Source organism: Leptodactylus fuscus, chromosome 6 (genome assembly GCF_031893055.1).
Source record: "Leptodactylus fuscus isolate aLepFus1 chromosome 6, aLepFus1.hap2, whole genome shotgun sequence".
Lineage (NCBI taxonomy): Eukaryota > Metazoa > Chordata > Amphibia > Anura > Leptodactylidae > Leptodactylus > Leptodactylus fuscus.
The window spans coordinates 180,191,505-180,217,126 of record NC_134270.1 but is presented as its reverse complement, the minus strand read 5'-3'; the positions used below and the strand labels follow the sequence as shown (position 1 = coordinate 180,217,126).

Here is a 25,622-nt window from a genome sequence, read left to right as displayed (position 1 = left end):
TATATATATATATATATATATATATATATATATATATATATATATATTACATAGTGTATGACACTGTCAGGGCTCCTAGGACTATTTATCTATAATACATAGTGTATGACACTGTCAGGGCTCCTAGGACTATTTATCTATAATACATAGTGTATGACACTGTCAGGGCTCCTAGGACTATATATATATATATATATATATATATATATATATATATATATATATATATATATATATATATATATAATACATAGTGTATGACACTGTCAGGGCTCCTAGGACTATATATGCCTATAATACATAGTGTATGACACTGTCAGGGATCCTAGGACTATATATATATATATATATATATATATATATATATATATATATATATATATATATATATATATAATACATAGTGTATGACACTGTCAGGGCTCCTAGGACTATATATATATCTATAACACATAGTGTATGACACTGTCAGGGCTCCTAGGACTATATATATCTATAACACATAGTGTATGACACTGTCAGGGCTCCTAGGACTATATATATCTATAATACATAGTGTATGACACTGTCAGGGCTCCTAGGACTATATATGTCTATAATACATAGTGTATGACACTGTCAGGGCTCATGGGACTATTTATCTATAATACATAGTGTATGACACTGTCAGGGCTCATAGGACTATATATATCTATAACACATAGTGTATGACACTGTCAGGGCTCCTAGGACTATATATATCTATAATACATAGTGTATGACACTGTCAGGACTCCTAGGACTATTTATCTATAATACATAGTGTATGACACTGTCAGGGCTCCTAGGACTATATATATCTATAATACATAGTGTATGACACTGTCAGGGCTCCTAGGACTATATATCTATAATACATAGTGTATGACACTGTCAGGGCTCCTAGGACTATATATATATATATCTATAATACATAGTGTATGACACTGTCAGGACTCCTAGGACTATATATCTATAATACATAATGTATGACACTGTCAGGGCTCCTAGGACTATATATCTATAATACATAGTGTATGACACTGTCAGGGCTCCTAGGACTATTTATCTATAATACATAGTGTATGACACTGTCAGGGCTCCTAGGACTATTTATCTATAATACATAGTGTATGACACTGTCAGGGCTCCTAGGACTATTTATCTATAATACATAGTGTATGACACTGTCAGGGCTCCTAGGACTATTTATCTATAATACATAGTGTATGACACTGTCAGGGCTCCTAGGACTATATATATCTATAATACATAGTGTATGACACTGTCAGGACTCCTAGGACTATATATATCTATAATACATAGTGTATGACACTGTCAGGACTCCTAGGACTATATCTATCTATAATACATAGTGTATGACACTGTCAGGGCTCCTAGGACTATATATATATATCTATAATATATAGTGTATGACACTGTCAGGGCTCCTAGGACTATTTATCTATAATACATAGTGTATGACACTGTCAGGGCTCCTAGGACTATTTATCTATAATACATAGTGTATGACACTGTCAGGGCTCCTAGGACTATATCTATCTATAATACATAGTGTATGACACTGTCAGGGCTCCTAGGACTATATATATATATCTATAATATATAGTGTATGACACTGTCAGGGCTCCTAGGACTATATATCTATAATACATAGTGTATGACACTGTCAGGACTCCTAGGACTATATCTATCTATAATACATAGTGTATGACACTGTCAGGGCTCCTAGGACTATATATATATATATCTATAATATGTAGTGTATGACACTGTCAGGGCTCCTAGGACTATATATCTATAATACATAGTGTATGACACTGTCAGGACTCCTAGGACAATATATATATACAGTCCTATGAAAAAGTTTGGGCACCCCTATTAATCTTAATCATTTTTAGTTCTAAATATTTTGGTGTTTGCAGCAGCCATTTCAGTTTGATATATCTAATAACTGATGGACACAGTAATATTTCAGGATTGAAATGAGGTTTATTGTACTAACAGAAAATGTGCAATATGCATTAAACCAAAATTTGACCGGTGCAAAAGTATGGGCACCTCAACAGAAAAGTGACATTAATATTTAGTAGATCCTCCTTTTGCAAAGATAACAGCCTCTAGTCGCTTCCTGTAGCTTTTAATCAGTTCCTGGATCCTGGATGAAGGTATTTTGGACAAACAATTCGCGTTCAGTTCAGTTTGATGGTCGCCGAGCATGGACAGCCCGCTTCAAATCATCCCACAGATGTTCAATGATATTCAGGTCTGGGGACTGGGATGGCCATTCCAGAACATTGTAATTGTTCCTCTGCATGAATGCCTGAGGATTTGGAGCGGTGTTTTGGATCATTGTCTTGCTGAAATATCCATCCCCGGGGTAACTTAAACTTCGTCACTGATTCTTGAACATTATTCTCAAGAATCTGCTGATACTGAGTGGAATCCATGCGACTCTCAACTTTAACAAGATTCCCGGTGCTGGCATTGGCCACACAGCCCCAAAGCATGATGGAACCTCCACCAAATTTTACAGTGGGTAGCATGTGTTTTTCTTGGAATGCTGTTTCTTTTTGGACGCCATGCATAACACCTTTTTTTATAACCAAACAACTCAATTTTTGTTTCCAAAATGAAGCTGGCTTGTCCAAATGTGCTTTTTCATACCTCAGGCAACTCTATTTGTGGCGTACGTGCAGAAACGGCTTCTTTCTCATCACTCTCCCATACAGCTTCTCCTTGTGCAAAGTGCGCTGTATAGTTGACCGATGCACAGTGACACCATCTGCAGCAAGATGATGCTGCAGCTCTTTGGAGGTGGTCTGTGGATTGTCCTTGACTGTTCTCACCATTCTTCTTCTCTGCCTTTCTGATATTTTTCTTGGCCTGCCACTTCTGGGCTTAACAAGAACTGTCCCTGTGGTCTTCCATTTCCTTACTATGTTCCTCACAGTGGAAACTGACAGGTTAAATCTCTGAGACAACGTTTTGTATCCTTCCCCTGAACAACTATGTTGAACAATCTTTGTTTTCAGAACATTTGAGAGTTGTTTTGAGTAGCCCATGATGCCACTCTTCAGAGGAGATTCAAATAGGAGATCAACTTGCATTTGGCCACCTTAAATACCTTTTCTTATGATTGGATACACCTGGCTATGAAGTTCAAAGCTCACTGAGGATACAAAACCAATTTTGTGCTTCAGTAAGTCAGTAAAAAGTAGTTAGGGGAATTCAAATCAATAAAATGATAAGGGTGCCCATACTTTTGCACCGGTCAAATTTTGGTTTAATGCATATTGCACATTTTCTGTTAGTACAATAAACCTCATTTCAATCCTGAAATATTACTGTGTCCAGCAGTTATTAGATATATCAAACTGAAATGGCTGTTGCAAACACCAAAATATTTAGAACAAAAAATGATTAAGATTAATAGGGGTGCCCAAACTTTTTCATAGGACTGTATATCTATAATACATAGTGTATGACACTGTCAGGGCTCCTAGGACTATATATATCTATAATACATAGTGTATGACACTGTCAGGGCTCCTAGGACTATATATATCTATAATACATAGTGTATGACACTGTCAGGACTCCTAGGACAATATATATCTATAATACATAGTGTATGACACTGTCAGGACTTATATATATATATATATATATATATATATATATATATATATATATATATATATATAATACATAGTTTAGTGAGCTAATTAATCAATATCTTCATCTTACTACTTTAGCTCTTTTAGACCAGCAGTTGTGTTGCTGTGAAAATGAGTGCGGAGTGCCAGGCGGTAAAGAAGTCACACCACTCTGTATGTTGGTATTAGTTCTTCTCTCAGCTGAGGAATGTGTGCTGGCGCACTTTTATTTAAGACAACGGGGGTTAAATAGTAGCAAAAGAAGAGAGATAATAACAATGTAAGTTTTCATATTCGTCATTGGTAAGCTTAAGCAGTGCCATATATAACCAGCTACTCCCGGTCCTGCATGGTAACCTCGGGGAGATTTTTTCTGGCAGTAAGCCAAGCATTTGTTTTCCTTGCACCCATCCTGGATACAGGCGCCATCTTATCATATCACATTATACCAGTTTCAAGCATAAGCAACTACACTCACCGGCCACTTTATTAGGTACACCTGTCCAACTGCTCGTTAACACTTAATTTCTAATCAGCCAATCACATGGCGGCAACTCAGTGCATTTAGGCATGTAGACATGGTCAAGACAATCTCCTGCAGTTCAAACCGAGCATCAGTATGGGGAAGAAAGGTGATTTGAGTGCCTTTGAACGTGGCATGGTTGTTGGTGCCAGAAGGGCTGGTCTGAGTATTTCAGAAACTGCTGATCTACTGGGATTTTCACGCACAACCATTTCTAGGGTTTACAGAGAATGGTCCGAAAAAGAAAAAACATCCAGTGAGCGGCAGTTCTGTGGGCGGAAATGCGTTGTTGATGCCAGAGGTCAGAGGAGAATGGCCAGACTGGTTCGAGCTGATAGAAAGGCAACAGTGACTCAAATAGCCACCCGTTACAACCAAGGTAGCCAGAAGAGCATCTCTGAACGCCGCACAGTACGTCCAACTTTGAGGCTACAGATGGGCTACAGCAGCAGAAGACCACACCGGGTGCCACTCCTTTCAGCTAAGAACAGGAAACTGAGGCTACAATTTGCACAAGCTCATCGAAATTGGACAATTGAAGATTGGAAAAACGTTGCCTGGTCTGATGAGTCTCGATTTCTGCTGCGACATTCGGATGGTAGAGTCAGAATTTGGCGTCAACAACATGAAAGCATGGATCCATCCTGCCTTGTATCGGTAACGGTTCAGGCAGGTGGTGGTGGTGTCATGGTGTGGGGAATATTTTCTTGGCACTCTTTGGGCCCCTTGGTACCAATTGAGCATCGTTGCGACGCCAAAGCCTACCTGAGTATTGTTGCTGACCATGTCCATCCCTTTATGACCACAATGTACCCAACATCTGATGGCTACTTTCAGCAGGATAATGCAATGCCATGTCATAAAGCTGGAATCATCTCAGACTGGTTTCTTGAACATGACAATGAGTTCACTGTACTCCAATGGCCTCCACAGTCACCAGATCTCAATCCAATAGAGGAGCATCTTTGGGATGTGGTGGAACGGGAGATTCGCATCATGGATGTGCAGCCGACAAATCTGCGACTGCAACTGTGTGATGCCATCATGTCAATATGGACCAAAATCTCTGAGGAATGCTTCCAGCACCTTGTTGAATCTATGCCACGAAGAATTGAGGCAGTTCTGAAGGCAAAAGGGGGTCCAACCCGTTACTAGCATGGTGTACCTAATAAAGTGGCCGGTGAGTGTACATATAGCTTTCAGCTTTTAAGGATAACAATGTTTTTCATACATTACATGATGACAACCCTCAAAACACTACATTGTAGCAAGTCAGATGAAAACTTTTTATACTTCGCAACATTTGTATCCCCATTACCGTGACATTTCTAAATCACAGAACCAAAGGCAACTTAATTTTGGATGATTTGTAGAGCCCCTTCCCCTTTACGACCTATGGAAAAGCTGGAAGAAAGGATTTTATAGAATAAGGAAGTTAATGAAGATCTTGACGAAGTCAATACACAGACCGACACGCTTGAAATGTTAGATGTAGTCTTCCTTTGTGGCCTTTGGTTCAGTACAGTCAAACGTTTGAGTATTAAGCTCCTCCACCCCTCTCATGGCACCAAATCCGAGAGCGCAGCCGGCTTTAGACAAGCAACCTCGGAAAGTGGCATTCATTTCATTACCTCCTGGAAAGAGAAGTGAAGAAATGCGTAAAAATATAAGGGATATAAAACAGTCTAACTAGAAGTCATTGTGTACCAATCTGGTTTGAGTCTTTTTATTTTATAGAAAAAACAGGGTGAAAACAGCCCAATGTGCGTTTAATACAAAATGTGATCCAAGAAACTCCTATAATAAAAGTAAAGTCCAGTTCACTTACTTTGTCGCTGCTACCTGGAACAAAAGATATGATGGCTCCTGGTGGATTCGAGGCTTCCCCCAATGGAATTGTGTAATGGAGAGATACAAACAAAGGGATCCCAGCCACGTGCCACATTCAGGTAGTAGATTAAAATGTAACTTTTATTGAGGTAAGGTTACATCTTCATAAAATGTCCATTGTGCTAGGCATGAAGTGTCCAAAAAGCCTACGCGTTTCGGAGCCGGAATCGCTCCTTAGTCATCGCTACTGAAGGTTAAAAACACTACTAGTATGTATACAAGGATACCACAAATGTGACGATAGGACACTATAGGATTATAATTAAGGTAATGACATTCATTATCTGTGGAGACAAGAACGTAACATCCTGCGGATATGTCATCTATAAACATAACTTGTAACAAATCCATAAATATATATATTCAGACAGAGCCCATGTAAATATATTTTCTTGCAAAAAAAAAATATAAAATGTAACTTTTACTTGAAATGATTAAAAAGTGACATACAAAAAAGTGGATCCATATATAAAAACATAGACAAGCTGACGCGTTTCGGGACGTAGATTTCACTCCCTTAGTCACAGCTTATAGATGGTTACTGACAGAGTTGGTGTGTACATTAAACACAGGTGGTGAGATCTTACACGTGACCTTAAAGGTACCAGCGATACATACATGAACTGAGAAAGAAACCATAGTTATAACTGTTATGCAAGAAATCTCCCTCTGAAACAGGAACATGTTTTTTAAAAAAAAACTAAGGGGTGATTCCGGCTCCAAAATGCGTAGGCTTTTTGGACACTTCAGGCCTAACACAATGGACATTTTTATGAAGATGTAACCTTACCTCAATAAAAGATACGTTTTAAACTACCTGAATGTGGCGCGTGGCTGGGAATCCCTTTGTTTATTTTATTTTATAGTCTGCCATTTTTGGAATCCTATACTGGGAGACCGCTATGGGCAACCCTTTATAGGCGCTCACCATGGAACCTCAATGACGGAATGTTAGGATTGTGCAGTAACTGCGGCCATGAGATGGGCGCCGCTGCCTGTTACTCTGCACAATCCAGGGTTGCAAGGGTTAACCTGCCTTGCAACAGCCAGGCGTGGTCGACTGGTTGATCGACATGTGTGTCGACCAATGGGCGCTCGGATTGGGCAGCTGGGCTATCTGCTGGTGACCGCCCCTTGCCTATATAAGGGGGCTGGTCTGGACGCCCGGTGCTCTATGACCTCATTCAAAGTGTGTACGTGCGCGCGTGCGTGCGCAAGCGCGCCCTGGAGTTCAGGCTAGCCAGTTTGTTTATTTGTGCGGCTGCTCTGACTGTATGCTTCTGTGAACGTTAACAGAGCACACCTGGTTCTTTATTTTAGCTGCAGTGACAGGAACTGTTAGCCTGTGTTCACACCAGGTTGGTTAGTAGTCAGTGGCCCAGAGGGCTCTGTAGGGTTTTCATTTGTTTTTGTTTTTTTTAATAAACCCTGCTGACCATAACACGGAACCTGAAGATTCTAGAACCTTGGATATTCTCGAACACCTTGCAATGTCTGTCTTTTATAGTCAGTATAGTGAAGATGTGGAGCTAAAATATATTAAAGCAGTATTTTTTGGCACCTCTGCAGATTTTCCCATTACCTGGGTCTCTTACTGTTCCAATATAATGATAACATTGATCATCTTTCTCTTTACATTGGATGGTGCGCTTGTTGGCACATTCAGTCAAGCTTTTGGAAAAACAGCCCGGACAGAATCCGCCCTTCCGTTTCCCATCGTCAGAAGGCACTAAAAGCAGGAATAGAAGGGTTAATATTGTAGCTCATCACATTGTATGTGCTCTCCCATCACACCCTTAAGGGGGTTTTCCGAGCTAAGATATTGATGACAACCTTACTGATAGGTCACTAATATAAGATGTGTAAGTGTCTGACACGGCGCCTCTATCAACTAGCTGATACATGGAGAATGGAACAGGAAGCAGACAGCGCTGTTCTGTGTGTAGTGGCAGAACTGAGTTATTACAACTTAGGTCCCATTCCAATAAATGGAAGCTGATCTGCCATACCTGGTGTGGCCTCTACACAGAGCGGCACAGTCACAGAGTCCTAACATGTCAGAGCACTATTTGACAAGACTGCATACAAGTGTTTATATGTGCGTGTTCTCCCTTACCGTGTCCCCTTGTTGTGCATACAGTCGGCCAGAGTTAGCGGCTGTTGTGTCTTCCAGTGGGCATGGTTTATGGTCCTTAAGAGACCATTGACCCTAGGGTTAGAGTAGGGCAAGCTTTGGGACCACCCTTGTCATTTTTTAGGTTGTCAGGACAACTATGGGGATAATTCCTGCCAGTTCCCGCCTACTAACATTGTGGATTTCTACTCACCCTCTTTACCTGGGTAAGACGGTTCCTTTTGACATATTTTTGGGGTAAGTAATGTTTTCACGTCTTGTACGCTCTGATATTAATCTCACCCATTGCTGGTCATGTTTACGGTGAATCCCTGATATAACATTGTATTATTTACGTACTGGAATAGTTGAAGGTGTTGCAGTTGTTGGCATCGCAGCACTCTATATGGGCTTGCAGACACGCATCAAGGAAATTGGACGCATACATTGTTTGTCCACAAGGATACTGAACGTTGCAGTTTTTTTCAACTGAGTGATACGTATCATTGTCTGTGGATAAAATATACTGTAGTTAACCACTTCAGGACTGGACTATCGGTACTGGTTCATGACAACATGTTTTTTTGCACAATGTTTTTGAGTAAAGATGGACTCACCTCTGAAAATGCTTTTCGTCCAAGTGTTTGGATAAGCAAACCTTTGGCTCATTTTGTTCTGAACTTGTTCAACTACAACTAAACATTATTATATTCTGAGATCTCTTCTGAGCTCAGAGTATAAGATGTGGGGGCCCAGGGGAGGGGGCAAAAATTAGAATCATTTACTTCATTTGGGTTTCCTCACAGTGTCCGGCACTCTATCTCTGCCTCATAACGTCCATTTCTCTCCTTTGGGGTCATGCACCCGGAGTTAACACTGAGGTCTGTGATTGGTCCTCATGAACAAACCAAATGCCATGAACTTATAACCTACAGACATCACGAGGGGGCCAAAATAGGTAACAGAAGGTGAGTATAAATGTATTTTATTTTTTATACCTCCTCTGGGCATTCACCCCCCTCCATATATCTCTGACCTCATCCTCGCCTTTCCGCTCCATATATCTCTGACCTCATCCACACCTGTCCTCTCCATATATCTCTGACCTCATCCACACCTGTCCTCTCCATATATCTCTGACCTCATCCTCACATCTCCCCTCCATATATCTCTGGCCTCATCCACAACCTGTCCCCTCCATATATCTCTGACCTCATCCACAACCTGTCCCCTCCATATATCTCTGACCACATCCTCACCTGTCCCCTCCATATATCTATGACCTCATCCTCACCTGTCCCCTCCATATATCTCTGACCTCATCCCCAACCTGTCCCCCTCCATATATCTCTGACCTCATCCTCGCCTTTCCCCTCCATATATCTCTGACCTCATCCTCACCTCTCCCCTCCATATATCTCTGACCTCATCCCCAACCTGTCCCCTCCATATATCTCTGACCTCATCCGCAACCTGTCCCCTCCATATATCTCTGACCTCATCCGCAACCTGTAGCCTCCATATATCTCTGACCTCATCCTCGCCTTTCCCCTCCATATATCTCTGACCTCATCCTCACCTCTCCCCTCCATATATCTCTGACCTCCTCACCTGTCCCCTCCATATATCTCTGACCTCATCCTCACCTCTCCCCTCCATATATCTCTGACCTCATCCTCGCCTGTCCCCTCCATATATCTCTGACCTCATCCTCACCTGTCCCCTCCATATATCTCTGACCTCATCCTCGCCTTTCCCCTCCATATATCTCTGACCTCATCCACACCTGTCCTCTCCATATATCTCTGACCTCATCCTCGCCTGTCCCCACCATATATCTCTGACCTCATCCTCACCTGTCCTCTCCATATATCTCTGACCTCATCCTCACCTCTCCCCTCCATATATCTCTGGCCTCATCCACAACCTGTCCCCTCCATATATCTCTGACCTCATCCTCACCTGTCCTCTCCAGATGTCTCTGACCTCCTCACCTGTCCCCTCCATATATCTCTGACCTCATCCTCACCTGTCCTCTTCATATATCTCTGACCTCATCCTCACCTGTCCCCTCCATATATCTCTGACCTCAACTGCCCCCTCCATATATCTCTGACCTCATCCTCACCTGTCCCCTCCATATATCTCTGACCTCATCCTCACCTGTCCCCTCCATATATCTCTGACCTCATCCACACCTGTCCCCTCCATATATCTCTGACCTCATCCTCACCTGTCCTCTCCATATATCTCTGACATTATCCTCACCTGTCCCCTCCATATCCTCACCTGTCCCCTCCATATATCTCTGACCTCATCCACAACTTGTCCCTTCCATATATCTCTGACCTCATCCACACCTGTCTCCTCCATATATCTCTGACCTCATCCACACCTGTCCCCTCCGTATATCTCTGACCTCATCCTCACCTGTCCCCTCCATATATCTCTGACCTCATCCTCACCTGTCCCCTCCATATATCTCTGACCTCATCCACAACCTGTCCCCTCCATATATCTCTGACCTCATCCACAACCTGTCCCCTCCATATATCTCTGACCTCATCCTCACCTGTCCTCTCCATATATCTCTGACCTCATTCACAACCTGTCCCCTCCATATATCTCTGACCTCACCTGTCTCCTCCATATATCTCTGACCTCACCTGTCTCCTCCATGTATCTCTGACCTCATCCACACCTGTCCTCTCCATATATCTCTGACCTCATCCACACCTGTCTCCTCCATATATCTCTGACCTCATCCACACCTGTCCCCTCCATATATCTCTGACCTCATCCACAACCTCTCCTCTCCATATATCTCTGACCTCATCCTCACCTCTCCCCTCCATATATCTCTGACCTCATCCTCGCCTGTCCCCTCCATATATCTCTGACCTCATCCTCACCTGTCCCCTCCATATATCTCTGACCTCATCCTCGCCTTTCCCCTCCATATATCTCTGACCTCATCCACACCTGTCCTCTCCATATATCTCTGACCTCATCCTCGCCTGTCCCCACCATATATCTCTGACCTCATCCTCACCTGTCCTCTCCATATATCTCTGACCTCATCCTCACCTCTCCCCTCCATATATCTCTGGCCTCATCCACAACCTGTCCCCTCCATATATCTCTGACCTCATCCTCACCTGTCCTCTCCAGATGTCTCTGACCTCCTCACCTGTCCCCTCCATATATCTCTGACCTCATCCTCACCTGTCCTCTTCATATATCTCTGACCTCATCCTCACCTGTCCCCTCCATATATCTCTGACCTCAACTGCCCCCTCCATATATCTCTGACCTCATCCTCACCTGTCCCCTCCATATATCTCTGACCTCATCCTCACCTGTCCCCTCCATATATCTCTGACCTCATCCACACCTGTCCCCTCCATATATCTCTGACCTCATCCTCACCTGTCCTCTCCATATATCTCTGACATTATCCTCACCTGTCCCCTCCATATCCTCACCTGTCCCCTCCATATATCTCTGACCTCATCCACAACTTGTCCCTTCCATATATCTCTGACCTCATCCACACCTGTCTCCTCCATATATCTCTGACCTCATCCACACCTGTCCCCTCCGTATATCTCTGACCTCATCCTCACCTGTCCCCTCCATATATCTCTGACCTCATCCTCACCTGTCCCCTCCATATATCTCTGACCTCATCCACACCTGTCCCCTCCATATATCTCTGACCTCATCCACACCTGTCCCCTCCATATATCTCTGACCTCATCCTCACCTGTCCTCTCCATATATCTCTGACATTATCCTCACCTGTCCCCTCCATATCCTCACCTGTCCCCTCCATATATCTCTGACCTCATCCACACCTGTCCCCTCCATATATCTCTGACCTCATCCACACCTGTCCCCTCCATATATCTCTGACCTCATCCTCACCTGTCCTCTCCATATATCTCTGACATTATCCTCACCTGTCCCCTCCATATCCTCACCTGTCCCCTCCATATATCTCTGACCTCATCCACAACTTGTCCCTTCCATATATCTCTGACCTCATCCACACCTGTCTCCTCCATATATCTCTGACCTCATCCACACCTGTCCCCTCCGTATATCTCTGACCTCATCCTCACCTGTCCCCTCCATATATCTCTGACCTCATCCTCACCTGTCCCCTCCATATATCTCTGACCTCATCCACAACCTGTCCCCTCCATATATCTCTGACCTCATCCACAACCTGTCCCCTCCATATATCTCTGACCTCATCCTCACCTGTCCTCTCCATATATCTCTGACCTCATTCACAACCTGTCCCCTCCATATATCTCTGACCTCACCTGTCTCCTCCATATATCTCTGACCTCACCTGTCTCCTCCATGTATCTCTGACCTCATCCACACCTGTCCTCTCCATATATCTCTGACCTCATCCACACCTGTCTCCTCCATATATCTCTGACCTCATCCACACCTGTCCCCTCCATATATCTCTGACCTCATCCACAACCTCTCCTCTCCATATATCTCTGACCTCATCCTCACCTCTCCCCTCCATATATCTCTGACCTCATCCTCGCCTGTCCCCTCCATATATCTCTGACCTCATCCTCACCTGTCCCCTCCATATATCTCTGACCTCATCCTCGCCTTTCCCCTCCATATATCTCTGACCTCATCCACACCTGTCCTCTCCATATATCTCTGACCTCATCCTCGCCTGTCCCCACCATATATCTCTGACCTCATCCTCACCTGTCCTCTCCATATATCTCTGACCTCATCCTCACCTCTCCCCTCCATATATCTCTGGCCTCATCCACAACCTGTCCCCTCCATATATCTCTGACCTCATCCTCACCTGTCCTCTCCAGATGTCTCTGACCTCCTCACCTGTCCCCTCCATATATCTCTGACCTCATCCTCACCTGTCCTCTTCATATATCTCTGACCTCATCCTCACCTGTCCCCTCCATATATCTCTGACCTCAACTGCCCCCTCCATATATCTCTGACCTCATCCTCACCTGTCCCCTCCATATATCTCTGACCTCATCCTCACCTGTCCCCTCCATATATCTCTGACCTCATCCACACCTGTCCCCTCCATATATCTCTGACCTCATCCTCACCTGTCCTCTCCATATATCTCTGACATTATCCTCACCTGTCCCCTCCATATCCTCACCTGTCCCCTCCATATATCTCTGACCTCATCCACAACTTGTCCCTTCCATATATCTCTGACCTCATCCACACCTGTCTCCTCCATATATCTCTGACCTCATCCACACCTGTCCCCTCCGTATATCTCTGACCTCATCCTCACCTGTCCCCTCCATATATCTCTGACCTCATCCTCACCTGTCCCCTCCATATATCTCTGACCTCATCCACAATCTGTCCCCTCCATATATCTCTGACCTCATCCTCACCTGTCCTCTCCATATATCTCTGACCTCATTCACAACCTGTCCCCTCCATATATCTCTGACCTCACCTGTCTCCTCCATATATCTCTGACCTCACCTGTCTCCTCCATGTATCTCTGACCTCATCCACACCTGTCCTCTCCATATATCTCTGACCTCATCCACACCTGGCCCCTCCATATATCTCTGACCTCATCCTCACCTGTCCCCTCCATATATCTCTGACCTCATCCTCACCTGTCCCTCTCCATATATCTCTGACCTCATCCTCCCCTGTCCCCTCCATATATCTCTGACCTCATCCACACCTGTCCCCTCCATATATCTCTGACCTCATCCTCCCCTCTCCCCTCCATATATCTCTGACCTCATCTCCCACTACCTGCCCACATGTAACCTCAGATCCTCTAATGACCTCCTACTCTGCTCTGCTCCTCACACAACCGTCTCCAAGATTTCTTCTGTGCATCCCCCATACTCTGGAACTCCCTCATAGATTGTAAGCCCTCACGGGCAGGGCCCTCTATCCCACTGTGCCAGTCAGTCACTGTTAGTATTATATCTGTTTGTATATTTTGATTACTGTATGTGTATCCTCAAATGTAAAGGAATTAATATAATAATGTATAACACCATGGAATTAAGACAGTAATGTACAGCACCATTAGATCAGTCCATACAGGGAAGTTTCCCTAGTCGGGGTGTGTGAGCCTCTATCAATTGCATATAAGGTTGTCACTTGAGAATTGAGATCCGGGCCCTGAATACATCGGCCTGATTTAGAGATTTCCATTCTCCCTAAGCTTTCTTCTTATGTCCCAGGTATTTTGGCATAATCTGAATAACTAGAGATCTGGCTGGGTCTAAATTTCTACTTACCAACGTCATACAGCTCATGGAGTGTCAAGCAGCCGGTAGCATTTTTTCCACAAGGAACCGAAGGTCCATCACAAGAGTCACTGTTTTTCTGGAAGCACTTTATACATCGTAGTGGTTCATCTGTGAGGAGAGAAGATCACAGAGCAGAAATATATCAAGAACCTTCATGTGTGTGACACCTGGTAAATGTAACTGGAAATAACAGAGCTCAAGAAGGACTGGATATAGAAAGCAGAAGAGCTCAATGCCAGTCAGCAGCTGGAAAGCAATTGCAATTTTGGGGTACATGAATAAACCAGTAAGGACTTGGAATTCTGGAAACAAACTCACCAGCCAATGTCAGGCTACAGATGGCTCCAAGAAGAATGATGACGGATCTCATTTTGTAGATTGGGATTAGATCTGTGGTAACGAGACATATGACCTCACTGCCCGTCCAAAATATTTGGCAAAAACAATCCTGTATTCTTCCATATATGATGTTTATTATGTAGAGTAGCTGTTTGCACGCCATGATATAATATGTACCCAGCAAAACATAACCCAGATGGTGAGGAGGAACCTGGAACATGAAGAAGATGGAGGCGGTGCTGGAGAGTTCTCTCGCAGCATTGGGGTCACCTCCAGTGCTGCGAGAAAACTCATTTGCATACCGACGGAAAACATAATTTTAACTGAATGGCGGGGTGAAGAAGACATCTAGAGGCAGGAGACGAATAGCCTTTCTTAAGGCTATTCCGACGTGTCAACAAAAAAAAACAAAAAAAAAAGTTTTTAATGGTAGAATCCCTTTAAATACGAAATTCCTGTCAATGTGTTATTAGCGGTCATTAGAGTTGATATAACTTTAGAAGCTTTCAAAGCAGTGAAGCCTTGCAGATAAGCCCCCCCCTTTTTTTCGGGAGTTTAACTCCTCGCTGAACTGACAGAGAGAGATGATATTAAATTCAGAACAAATAAGGAAGGAAATGAATGAAATTTACATGCAACAAATATCGGGTCGTGGTTTTAACACTAGCCTACAAGATTTTCTTTTGGCCACGTGCCACAGGACTACACCTAGACGGACCCCCCTTATTCAATCGAAGTCTTACTTTAGATGACCCTTATAAATTCACACAGATCCACACCAATCCCATTCAAGGAGTCTTAATGTACATAAAACATTGAACAAAGTGAGACAAAGACACAAATCGATTGTAAGAGACTCTTAGCAACATAGAAAGCAGATCGACACAGGAACAGACTGACATGAACGATGATCGATAAAGGAAACAAAATATACTTAGAGATGAGAATGGAATCGAAGGGAAAGTAAAGAACAATGGCAACAATTGGATTAATAAAACTCACATCGTACAGCTGTTTCCCATTCAACTATGGGCGACTGTCCAGGAGTGATACACACGACTTAATCAAAGCCGAAATATCCTGAATTCAAGTCAAAATACTGGAAACACAGCTTACTCTTTCTAGCCCAATTTAGTACAACCTAATCAACAGCTAACATATCCCCTATTGCTGGAATAAGTTCACGACTTGATGATCAACATATGACACATACAAGACCTTAGAAATAATATACAATGATTTACAATGATGTACAAGGATATACAATGATATACAATGATATACAAGGATATGATATACAATGATATACAATGATATACAATGATATACACTGATGTACAATGATATACAATGATATACACTGATGTACAATGATATACAATGATATACACTGATGTACAATGATATACAATGATATACACTGATGTACAATGATATACAATGATATACAATGTTACCAAATCATGTTACAGACAAACAGAGGACATAAAAGAATAAAAGAGACAGATAGGAAAGAAGATCTAGATCAGAAGATACAATCCACCTGGGACCTGGGATACGGATGCCTTGTAATCCCTCCAATGGACAGACAGGAACAGAACCCCCTACCAAAGGAAAACCTTTTACCTAGGACATATGACAGAGAAGTTCCCCTCCCATTCCAGTCCATCAAAAGTCAATTGGCATCCTGGGTTTCAGCACCAAAGTTGGTGTCGTCAGGTATCTTACCCCAGGTAGATTGTATAGTCAGATTGTTACCAGTAGCAATCACATAACGGACACCTTGATGTTGTATGGTCGGTCCAGGAAAAGTTCTGCGAGGTTCCACCCAGAAACTGTTTATTTTATCAGCTCAGATACCTAGAACACGTCCATCAAAATACGACTGACCATTGGCATCACTTTTAGCTACATGAATAACCATTTTGGGAAATTAAGCAAGAATACATGTCACTTCTGGGACGGACAAAGCCTGTGGGTCTGTATAACTATCTTTGGGTTCTTTGGGCTGATCACATTGTACGAAAATGATAACATCTAGTTTCCCAATGGGACAAGAACGTCTTGTACTTCAGAACAGAACAAAAGGTCCAAATAGGAAGGAGAAGACACTCTGTAATGTTACACAAAGTGATGGGGTTACATAATGCAAAATGGAGTCTGAGACTCACTCTGTCAGGGCTCCTAGGACTATACAGTGTTGTCCAAAAGTATTGGCCCCCTGCAATTCTGTCAGATAATCCTCATGTTCTTCCAGATAATGATTGCAAGCACAAACTCTTTGGTAATATCTTCATTTATTTTGCTTGCAATGAAAAAACACAAAAGAGAATGAAAAAAAAGTCAAATCATTGATCATTTTACACAAAACTCCAAAACTGGTGCGGACAGAAGTATTGGCGCCCTCAGCCTAATACTTGGTAGCACAACCTTTAGACACAATAACTGCGCACAACCGCTTCCAGTAACCAGCAATGAGTTTCTTACAAGGCTCTGCTGGAATCTTAGACCCTTCTTCTTTGGCTCCTGCTCCAGGTCCCCCCTGAGATGTGAAGGGGGCCTTCTCCAAACTGCCACCAAGAGATCTCTCCCCCTCCCCCACAGGTGTTCTATGGGATTCAGGGCTGGACTCATTGCTGCCACTTTACAAGTCTCCAGGGCTTTCTCTCACCACCATTTTCTAGTGCTGACCTGAAGTGTGTTTTGGGTCCTTGTCCTGCTGGAAGAGCCCTGACCTCTGAGGGAGACCCCGCTTTCTCACACTGGGCCCTACATGATGCTGCACAATGTGTTGGTCGTCTTCAGACTTCATAATGCCATGCACACGGTCAAGCAGTCCAGTGCCAGAGGCAGCAAAGCAACCCCAAACCATCAGGGACCTCCGCCATGTCTGACTGTAGGGGGCGTCTTCTTCTCTTTGAAGGCCTCTTTTTTCCCTGTAATCTCTATGTTGAGGCCTTCTCCTACTTTTGTCTCCTCTGACCAGAGAACATTCTTCCAGAACGGTTTTGGCTTTCTCAGGTAAGTTTTGGCAAACTCCAGCTTGGCTTATGTCTGTGGGTAAGAAGTGGGGTCTTCCTGGGTCTCCTACCATACAGTCCCTTCTCATTCAGACGCTGACGCTGGATAGTACGGGGTGACACTGTTGTACCCTCGGACTGCAGGGCAGCTTGGACTTGTTTGGATGTTAGTCGAGGTTCTTTATCCGCCATCCGCACAATCTTGCGGTGAAATCTCTCATCAATGTTTCTTTTGCGTCCACATCTAGGGAGGTTAGCCACAGGGCCATGGGCTTTACACTTCTTGATGACACTGCGCACGGTAGACACAGGAACATTCAGGTCTTTGGAGATGGCCTTGTAGTCTTGAGATTGCTCAGGCTTGCTCACAATTTTGCTTCTCACGTCCTCAGACAGTTCTTTGATCTTCTTTCTTTTCTCCATGCTCAATGTGGTCACATAAGGACACAGGACAGAGGTGGAGTCAACTTTAATCCATTTCAACTGGCTGCAAGTGTGATTTAGTTATTGCCACCACCTGTTAGGTGCCTCAGGTAAGTAACAGGTGCTGTTAATTACACAACTTAGAGAAGCATCACATGATTTTTCAAGCAGTGTCAATACTTTTGTCCACCCTCTTTTCTATGTTTGGTGTGGAATTATATCCAATTTGGCTTTTTGACAATTCTTTTTGTGGTTTTCCATTGAAGACAAATTAAATGAAGATAATAATACCAAAGAATTTGTGATTGCAATCATTATCTGGAAGTATTATCTGACAGAATTGCAGGGGGGACAATACTTTTGACCAACACTGTAGATAGATATATATAAAATAGATAGATAGACACACTATCACACCCCAGGAAATGATGCCAACACCTCTGCAATGCAACTGGGACATCAGGGGAAGAATGCCTGGGGGTATCAAGTACCTGTATCGGGATCCCTGTCAGCTTGCGATATGCCAGAGTGGACTTTTTCCCATAGGAATGCATTGATCAGCATTGATTGGCCAGTCTACGGCATTCGGCCAATCAACGCTGGTTCTTCCTGAGGAGGCGGAGTCTAAGAGCCGTCCACAGCAGTTTCCATTCTGGTCCGATTTTAGACTCCGCCTTCTACAAGCAGCGATCGGCAGCCCCTGCATCTGCCAGTGATTTATCTGCTGCCGATCTAGTCCTGAGTATCACAGCACCAGAACTGGCCACATGCTGCAGCGTGATCCGGACACTTGCTTTTCATGAATGGACTGGCTTCTTTACCAAGTGCGTGCCCTGATTGCAAGAGGCAGTGGCTCAACAGCGCAGTCCCATCCAAGGAAAGCAAGTGTCCGGATCACACTGCAGCATGTGACCAGTTCTGGTGCTGTGATACTCAGGGCGATGTTTGCATCTATCTCGTACTGGAGCCTCAGAAGCAAAAGAATACGGTGGATCTGGCGTCTGTGAGTGCAGAGACTGGTCAGTAGAGCCGAAGAGGTCTAATCCAGCCCAGGAGAGGGCTGCCTGGCTTGTTTTCAGAGCAGCCCTCTCCTACGCCAGTTTAGAAAAAAATAAAAAATCTAATTGGCCCAGCTGCCACCCCTTCCAAAATGCCGCCTGAGGCTGTCGCCTCACCTCGCCTCATTAGAGGTGCGGCCCTGCCTGCACTGCAAATCCAGGCATCAGCTCAGAGACAAGTCCTTTGGCCTCCTCTATGGCACAGCCAGTAAGTTTCCTGATGGCCAGTTACAGTATGTACAGTATCCCAATAATGATTGCACATGGCGGTGTGATAGGGTTCATGAGTGCGCCTCCTTTTCTGTCCCCAGTGTTTACAGTGCTGAGTTGCTCAGTATGGATGTGACTGTAGTGCGAGCTCTGATACTTGGGTTAATGAGATGGGCCATATGTATCTCCTGAGCCATCATCACAGGGCCCTTAATGTATTGTGTCTATTGATGTAGCGGGACTATCATCACATTTATCAGGACAACGTAGAGCGCCATGGTGTGATTAATGACGTAATGTTAACCCTCGCTACTAGAGATGAGGGAGTAGTATTCGATCGAGTAGGTATTCGAAATACTCATACTCATTCGAATAATATCGCTATTAGCAGTAAAGATTCGATTCAGAACCAGCGTTGATTTGCCGAATACTATGTATAGCATTCATCAAATCAAACCTGGTTCTGCAGCAGGCTCGTCCTTTACTAGTCGGGAGAGCTGGCAGCTTGCGATTATGCGGGAGCTGATTTTTTCTCATAGGAATGCATTGACCAGCGTTGATTGGCCGAATGCTATACAGTGTACAGCATTCAGCCAATCAACACTGGTTCTGCCGGAGGCTCTTCTGTGAGGAGGTGGAGTCTAAGATTGAACCACAACAGTCTCCATTGTGGTCCGATCTTATACTCTGCCTCCTAACAGACAAGCCTCCGGCAGAACCAGCGTTGATTGGTCGAATGCTGTACACTGTATAGCATTCGGCCAATCAATGCTGGTTCTGCAGGAGGAGTAAGTTCACATTAGCACTTGCCTCCCGTCCGGAAGGAGTCCGCAGGAGGACCCTCCCGAATGGAATATCAGCGCAACTGCAAGCGCTGTGCAGTTAAAGCGCACAGACCCCTTAGACTATAATGGGGTCCATGCACTTTAGCTGCACAGCCCTCCTGCTAAACACTCTCCTCCTGCTACTCTTGGACTTGGTGACTCTCCTTTAGTAGAATAGTGGTTTCCCCTGAAATGAGCATTTTTTCCCATAGACTATAATGGGATTCAATATTTGATCGAGTAGTTGAATATTGAGGCTCTACTCGAAATGAATATTGAATCTGGAATATTGCACTACTCGCTACATCTGGTGAAGGTGCAGAGTATTGGTGGCACCTTGATAAATACCATAATTGTCCCTTTTTGGTGATTTATAGAATCATAGAGGAATAAATGACTGACCGCACTATTTTTGTAGCCGCCTTTGCACCTTTTCTATTTTATCTACGTTTTTTGGTGATCGGGTCTCCAGAACGGGACAATAGTATTCCAGATGTGGTCTCACCTGTTCTCTCTCTGTCACAGTCATGATAGATTTAACAGATCAGAACAACGGAAATGCCAACATGGGAACCTAACGCTGATAAGACTAAAGCTGCATTTATGACTAATTGTCCAATAATCCTGGTAACTGTCGTCATCCAAATAATTAGGCTGAGTGCCAGGCGGTAATGAAGTCACACCACTCTGTATCTTGGTATTAGTTCCTCTCTCAGCTGAGGAATGTGTGCTGGCGCACTTTTATTTAAGACAACGGGGGTTAAATAGTAGGAAAGGAAGAGAGATAATAACAATGTAAGCTTTCATAGTCATCATTGGTAAGCTTAAGCAATTCCATATATAACCAGCTACTCCCGGTCCTGCGTGGTAACCTTGGGGAGATGTCTTCTGGCAGTAAGCCAAGCATTTGTTTTTCTTGCACCCATCCTGGATACAGGCGCCATCTTATCATATCACATTATACCAGTTTCAAGCATAAGCAACTACATATAGCATTCAGCTTTTAAGGATAACAATGTTTTTCATACATTACATGATGACAACCCTCAAAACACTACATTGTAGCAAGTCAGATGAAAACTTTTTATACTTCGCAACATTTGTATCCCCATTACCGTGACATTTCTAAATCACAGAACCAAAGGCAACTTAATTTTGGATGATTTGTAGAGCCCCTTCCCCTTTACGACCTATGGAAAAGCTGGGAGAAAGGATTTTATAGAATAAGGAAGTTAATGAAGATCTTGAAGAAGTCAATACACAGACCGACACGCTTGAAATGTTAGATGTAGTCGTCATTTGTGGCCTTTGGTTCAGTACATTCAAACTGATCAGTATGAACGTTCTCCACCCCTCTCATGGCACCAAATGCGAGAGCGCAGCCGGCTTTAGACAAGCAACCTCGGAAAGTGGCATTCATTTCATTACCTCCTGGAAAGAGAAGTGAAGAAATGCGTAAAAATATAAGGAATATAAAACAGTCTAACTAGAAGTCATTGTGTACCAATCTGGTTTGAGTCTTTTTATTTTATAGTCATTTTTGGGATCCTATACTGGGAGAAGACCGCTATGGGCAACCCTTTATAAGCGCTCACCATAGAACCTCAATGGCGGAACATGAAGATTCTAGAACCTTGGATATTCTCTAACATCTTGCTATGTCTGTCTTTTATAGTCAGTATAGTGAAGATGTGGATCTAAAATCTATTACACCAGTATTTTTGGCACCTCTGCAGATTTTCCTATTACCTGGGTCTCTTATTGTTCCAACATAATGATAACATTGATCATCTTTCTCTTTGCATTGGATGGTGCGTCTGTTGGCACATTCAGTGAAGCTTTTGGAAAAACAGCCCAGACAGAATCCGCCCTTCCGTTTCCCATCGTCAGAAGGCACTAAAAGCAGGAATAGAAGGGTTAATATTGTAGCTCATCACATTGTATGTGCTCTCCCATCACACCCTTAAGGGGGTTTTCCGAGCTAAGATATTGATGACAACCTTACTGATAGGTCACTAATATAAGATGTGTAAGTGTCTGACACGGCGCCTCTATCAACTAGCTGATACATGGAGAATGGAACAGGAAGCAGACAGCGCTGTTCTGTGTGTAGTGGCAGAACTGAGTTATTACAACTTAGGTCCCATTCCAATAAATGGAAGCTGATCTGCCATACCTGGTGTGGCCTCTACACAGAGCGGCACGGTCACAGAGTCCTAACATGTCAGAGCACTATTTGACAAGACTGCATACAAGTGTTTATATGTGCGTGTTCTCCCTTTCCGTGACCCTTTGTACATACAGTCGGCCAGAGCTAGCGGCCATTGTGTCTTCCAGTGGGCATGGTTTATGGTCCTTAAGAGACCATTGACCCTAGGGTTAGAGTAGGGCAAGCTTTGGGACCACCCTTGTCATTTTTTAGGTTGTCAGGACAACTATGGGGATAATTCCTGCCAGTTCCCACCTACTAACATTGTGGATTTCTACTTACCCTCTTTACCTGGGTAAGACGGTTCCTTTCAACATATTTTTGGGGTAAGTAATGTTTTCATGTCTTGTACGCTCTGATATGAATCTCACCCATTGCTGGTCATGTTTACGGTGAATCCCTGATATAACATTGTATTATTTACGTACTGGAATAGTTGAAGGTGTTGCAGTTGTCGGCATCGCAGCACTCTATATGGGCTTGCAGATACGCATCAAGGAAATTGGACGCATACATTGTTTGTCCACAAGGATACTGAACGTTGCAGTTTTTTACAACGGTGTGATACGTAATCCCCTCTGTGGATAAAATATACTGTAGTTAACCACTTCAGGACTGGACTATCGGTACTGGCTCATGACAATATGATTTTTTGCACAATGTTTTTGAGTAAAGATGGACCCACCATGGGATTAATATAATAATGTACAGAGCACCATGGGATTAATATAATAATGTACAGAGCACCATGGGATTAATATAATAATGTATAGAGCACCATGGGATTTATATAATAATGTACAGAGCACCATGGGATTAATATAATAATGTACAGAGCACCATGGGATTAATATAATAATGTACAGAGCACCATGGGATTTATATAATAATGTACAGAGCACCATGGGATTAATATAATAATGTACAGAGCAACATGGGATTTATATAATAATGTACAGAGCACCATGGAATTAATATAATAATGTACAGAGCACCATGGGATTAATATAATAATGTACAGAGCACCATGGGATTAATGTAATAATGTACAGAGCACCATGGAATTAATATAATAATGTACAGCACCATGGGATTAATATAATAATGTACAGCATCATTGAATTAATATAATAATGTACAGAGCACCATGGGATTAATATAATAATGTACAGAACATCATGGGATTAATACAATAATGTACAGAGCACCATGGGATTAATATAATAATGTACAGAGCACCATGGGATTAATATAATAATGTACAGAGCACCATGGAATTAATATAATAATGTACAGAGCACCATGGGATTAATATAATAATGTACAGAGCACCATGGGATCCCTTTATAGCTGCCCCTCCACTGACTCTGGCACAGTTAAAAAATTTTCTCTATCCCTCAGCGTTCCTGAGCAGTCTGCTTAGCCAGGTTCCTTGCCAGATATGTCAATTACACCTTATTATGTGAAGTGGGGGGGGGGGGTCAGGCAGCAGAAAGTAAGGGGATGTGACTAATCAAGAGCAGCCAGTGTAAGAGCTCTGAGCCACACCCTCTTGTCTGCTCCTGCCTGACACCACCCACTTGACATTGGAGAGCCTAGTTTACATATCAGGCACCAACACTATCTGCACTGATTGCTCAGCAATGGTGGGGGCTAGAGAAAGAATTCTAAATGTGTCAGAATCAGTGGAGCGGATCCTTTTGAAGGCCATGGATGCGATGACAACATTGATTAGTAATTCACATTCCTTTCACTCCTACATTAATATAGAGGGAATAAAATTCTACTTACGAACGTAATACATCTCAGCTAGTGTAAAGCAGCCGGTAGCATTTTTTCCACAAGTAACCAAAGGTCCATCACAAGAGTCACTGTTTTTCTGGAAGCACTTTATACATCGTAGTGGTTCATCTGTCAGGAGAGAAGATCACAGAGCAGAAATATATCAAGATAAGAACCTTCATCTGTGACACCTGGTAAATGTAACTGGAAATAACAGAGCTCAAGAAGGACTGGATATAGAAAGCAGAAGAGCTCAATGCCAGTCAGCAGCTGGAAAGCAATTGCAATTTTGGGGTACATGAATAAACCGGTAAGGACTTGGAATTCTGCAAACAAACTCACCAGCCAATGTCAGGCTACAGATGGCTCCAAGAAGAATGATGATGGATCTCATCTTGTAGATTGGGAGTAGACCTGTGGTAATGAGATATCTGACCTCACTGTTATGGGCTGAAGGTTCCCCTGATTTATATACACTTACAAACCTAATGACATCAGCGTAGGCCAACCCTTCCCAAAGATTTGGCAAAAACAATCTGTATGCTTTCCATATATGATGTTTATTATGTAGAGTAGCTGTTTGCACGCCCTGATATAATATTTACCCAGCAAAACATAACCCAGATGGTGAGGAGGAACCTGGAACATCCTCAGTCTGTTTGCTTATTGGCTATATTTTCAGACAGTGATCCATTGGGTTGCATCGGGACCACCACTACAATTCATTCTGGGGTCCCGCGTAAATATCCCTACATTCCCATTCGTTGCTAAACTGTGATGACACGTCTATTGTTTGGGAGTTACCTGTTCCTGTTCCTAGTGACTAGTCCTGTACTGAGGGGACCTGTGCACCAGGGGTCTACTCGGCTCTGTGGGCTCGGGATGTGGCCAACATGCAGCAGACTTCAGGCAGTAGCAAGAATCTACAAGATAAAGATTGTGAACCTTGAGAAAGGGTGGACCAGGGATGGGGGAGACGGGTTGGTAGATCATATAACCACTGTCTCTTAGAAGGTCAGGTTATTGCTACCTCAGATCAGAAGCTGGGACCCTTGGCCCTGACCTAGTCTATCACCTTTCCCTGTTGCTATCACCTATGGCTTGTGCCATCAGATTTCTTGACATTTCTCTGCAAAGACTAACTTATGGATGTTACCTCCTTTCTGGAATCCAAGAATTGAAAGCTCAGAACTCTGCAAACCAAACCATCATTGGAGAA

General features: G+C 43.3%; 1 protein-coding gene across 1 annotated transcript; it reads right to left on the bottom strand.

Moving 5' to 3' along the window:
• Window positions 1-5,706: 5,706 nt before the first annotated feature.
• LOC142210208 (phospholipase A2 inhibitor and Ly6/PLAUR domain-containing protein-like) lies at window positions 5,707-25,273 on the bottom strand. The gene is made up of 6 exons (XM_075279232.1): window positions 25,208-25,273; window positions 14,857-14,928; window positions 14,527-14,646; window positions 8,585-8,734; window positions 7,694-7,840; window positions 5,707-5,855 (listed from the first exon to the last, which is right to left on the bottom strand). Exons 2-6 carry the CDS (start codon window positions 14,906-14,908, stop codon window positions 5,707-5,709), a joined length of 618 nt encoding a protein of 205 aa, XP_075135333.1. The 5' UTR covers window positions 14,909-14,928; window positions 25,208-25,273.
• Between the last annotated feature and the right edge of the window lie 349 nt (window positions 25,274-25,622).

Excerpts from the sequence above, each read along its gene's own strand:
- LOC142210208 (XM_075279232.1), bottom strand. The coding sequence starts at position 14,908 with ATGAGATCCGTCATCATTCTTCTTGGAGCCATCTGTAGCCTGACATTG. Across the intron at positions 14,647-14,856 it reads CTGTAGCCTGACATTGGCTG|ATGAACCACTACGATGTATA; the intron begins GTGAGTTTGTTT and ends CTCTCCTCACAG. Across the intron at positions 8,735-14,526 it reads CCATGAGCTGTATGACGTTG|ACAATGATACGTATCACTCA; the intron begins GTAAGTAGAAAT and ends TTTTATCCACAG.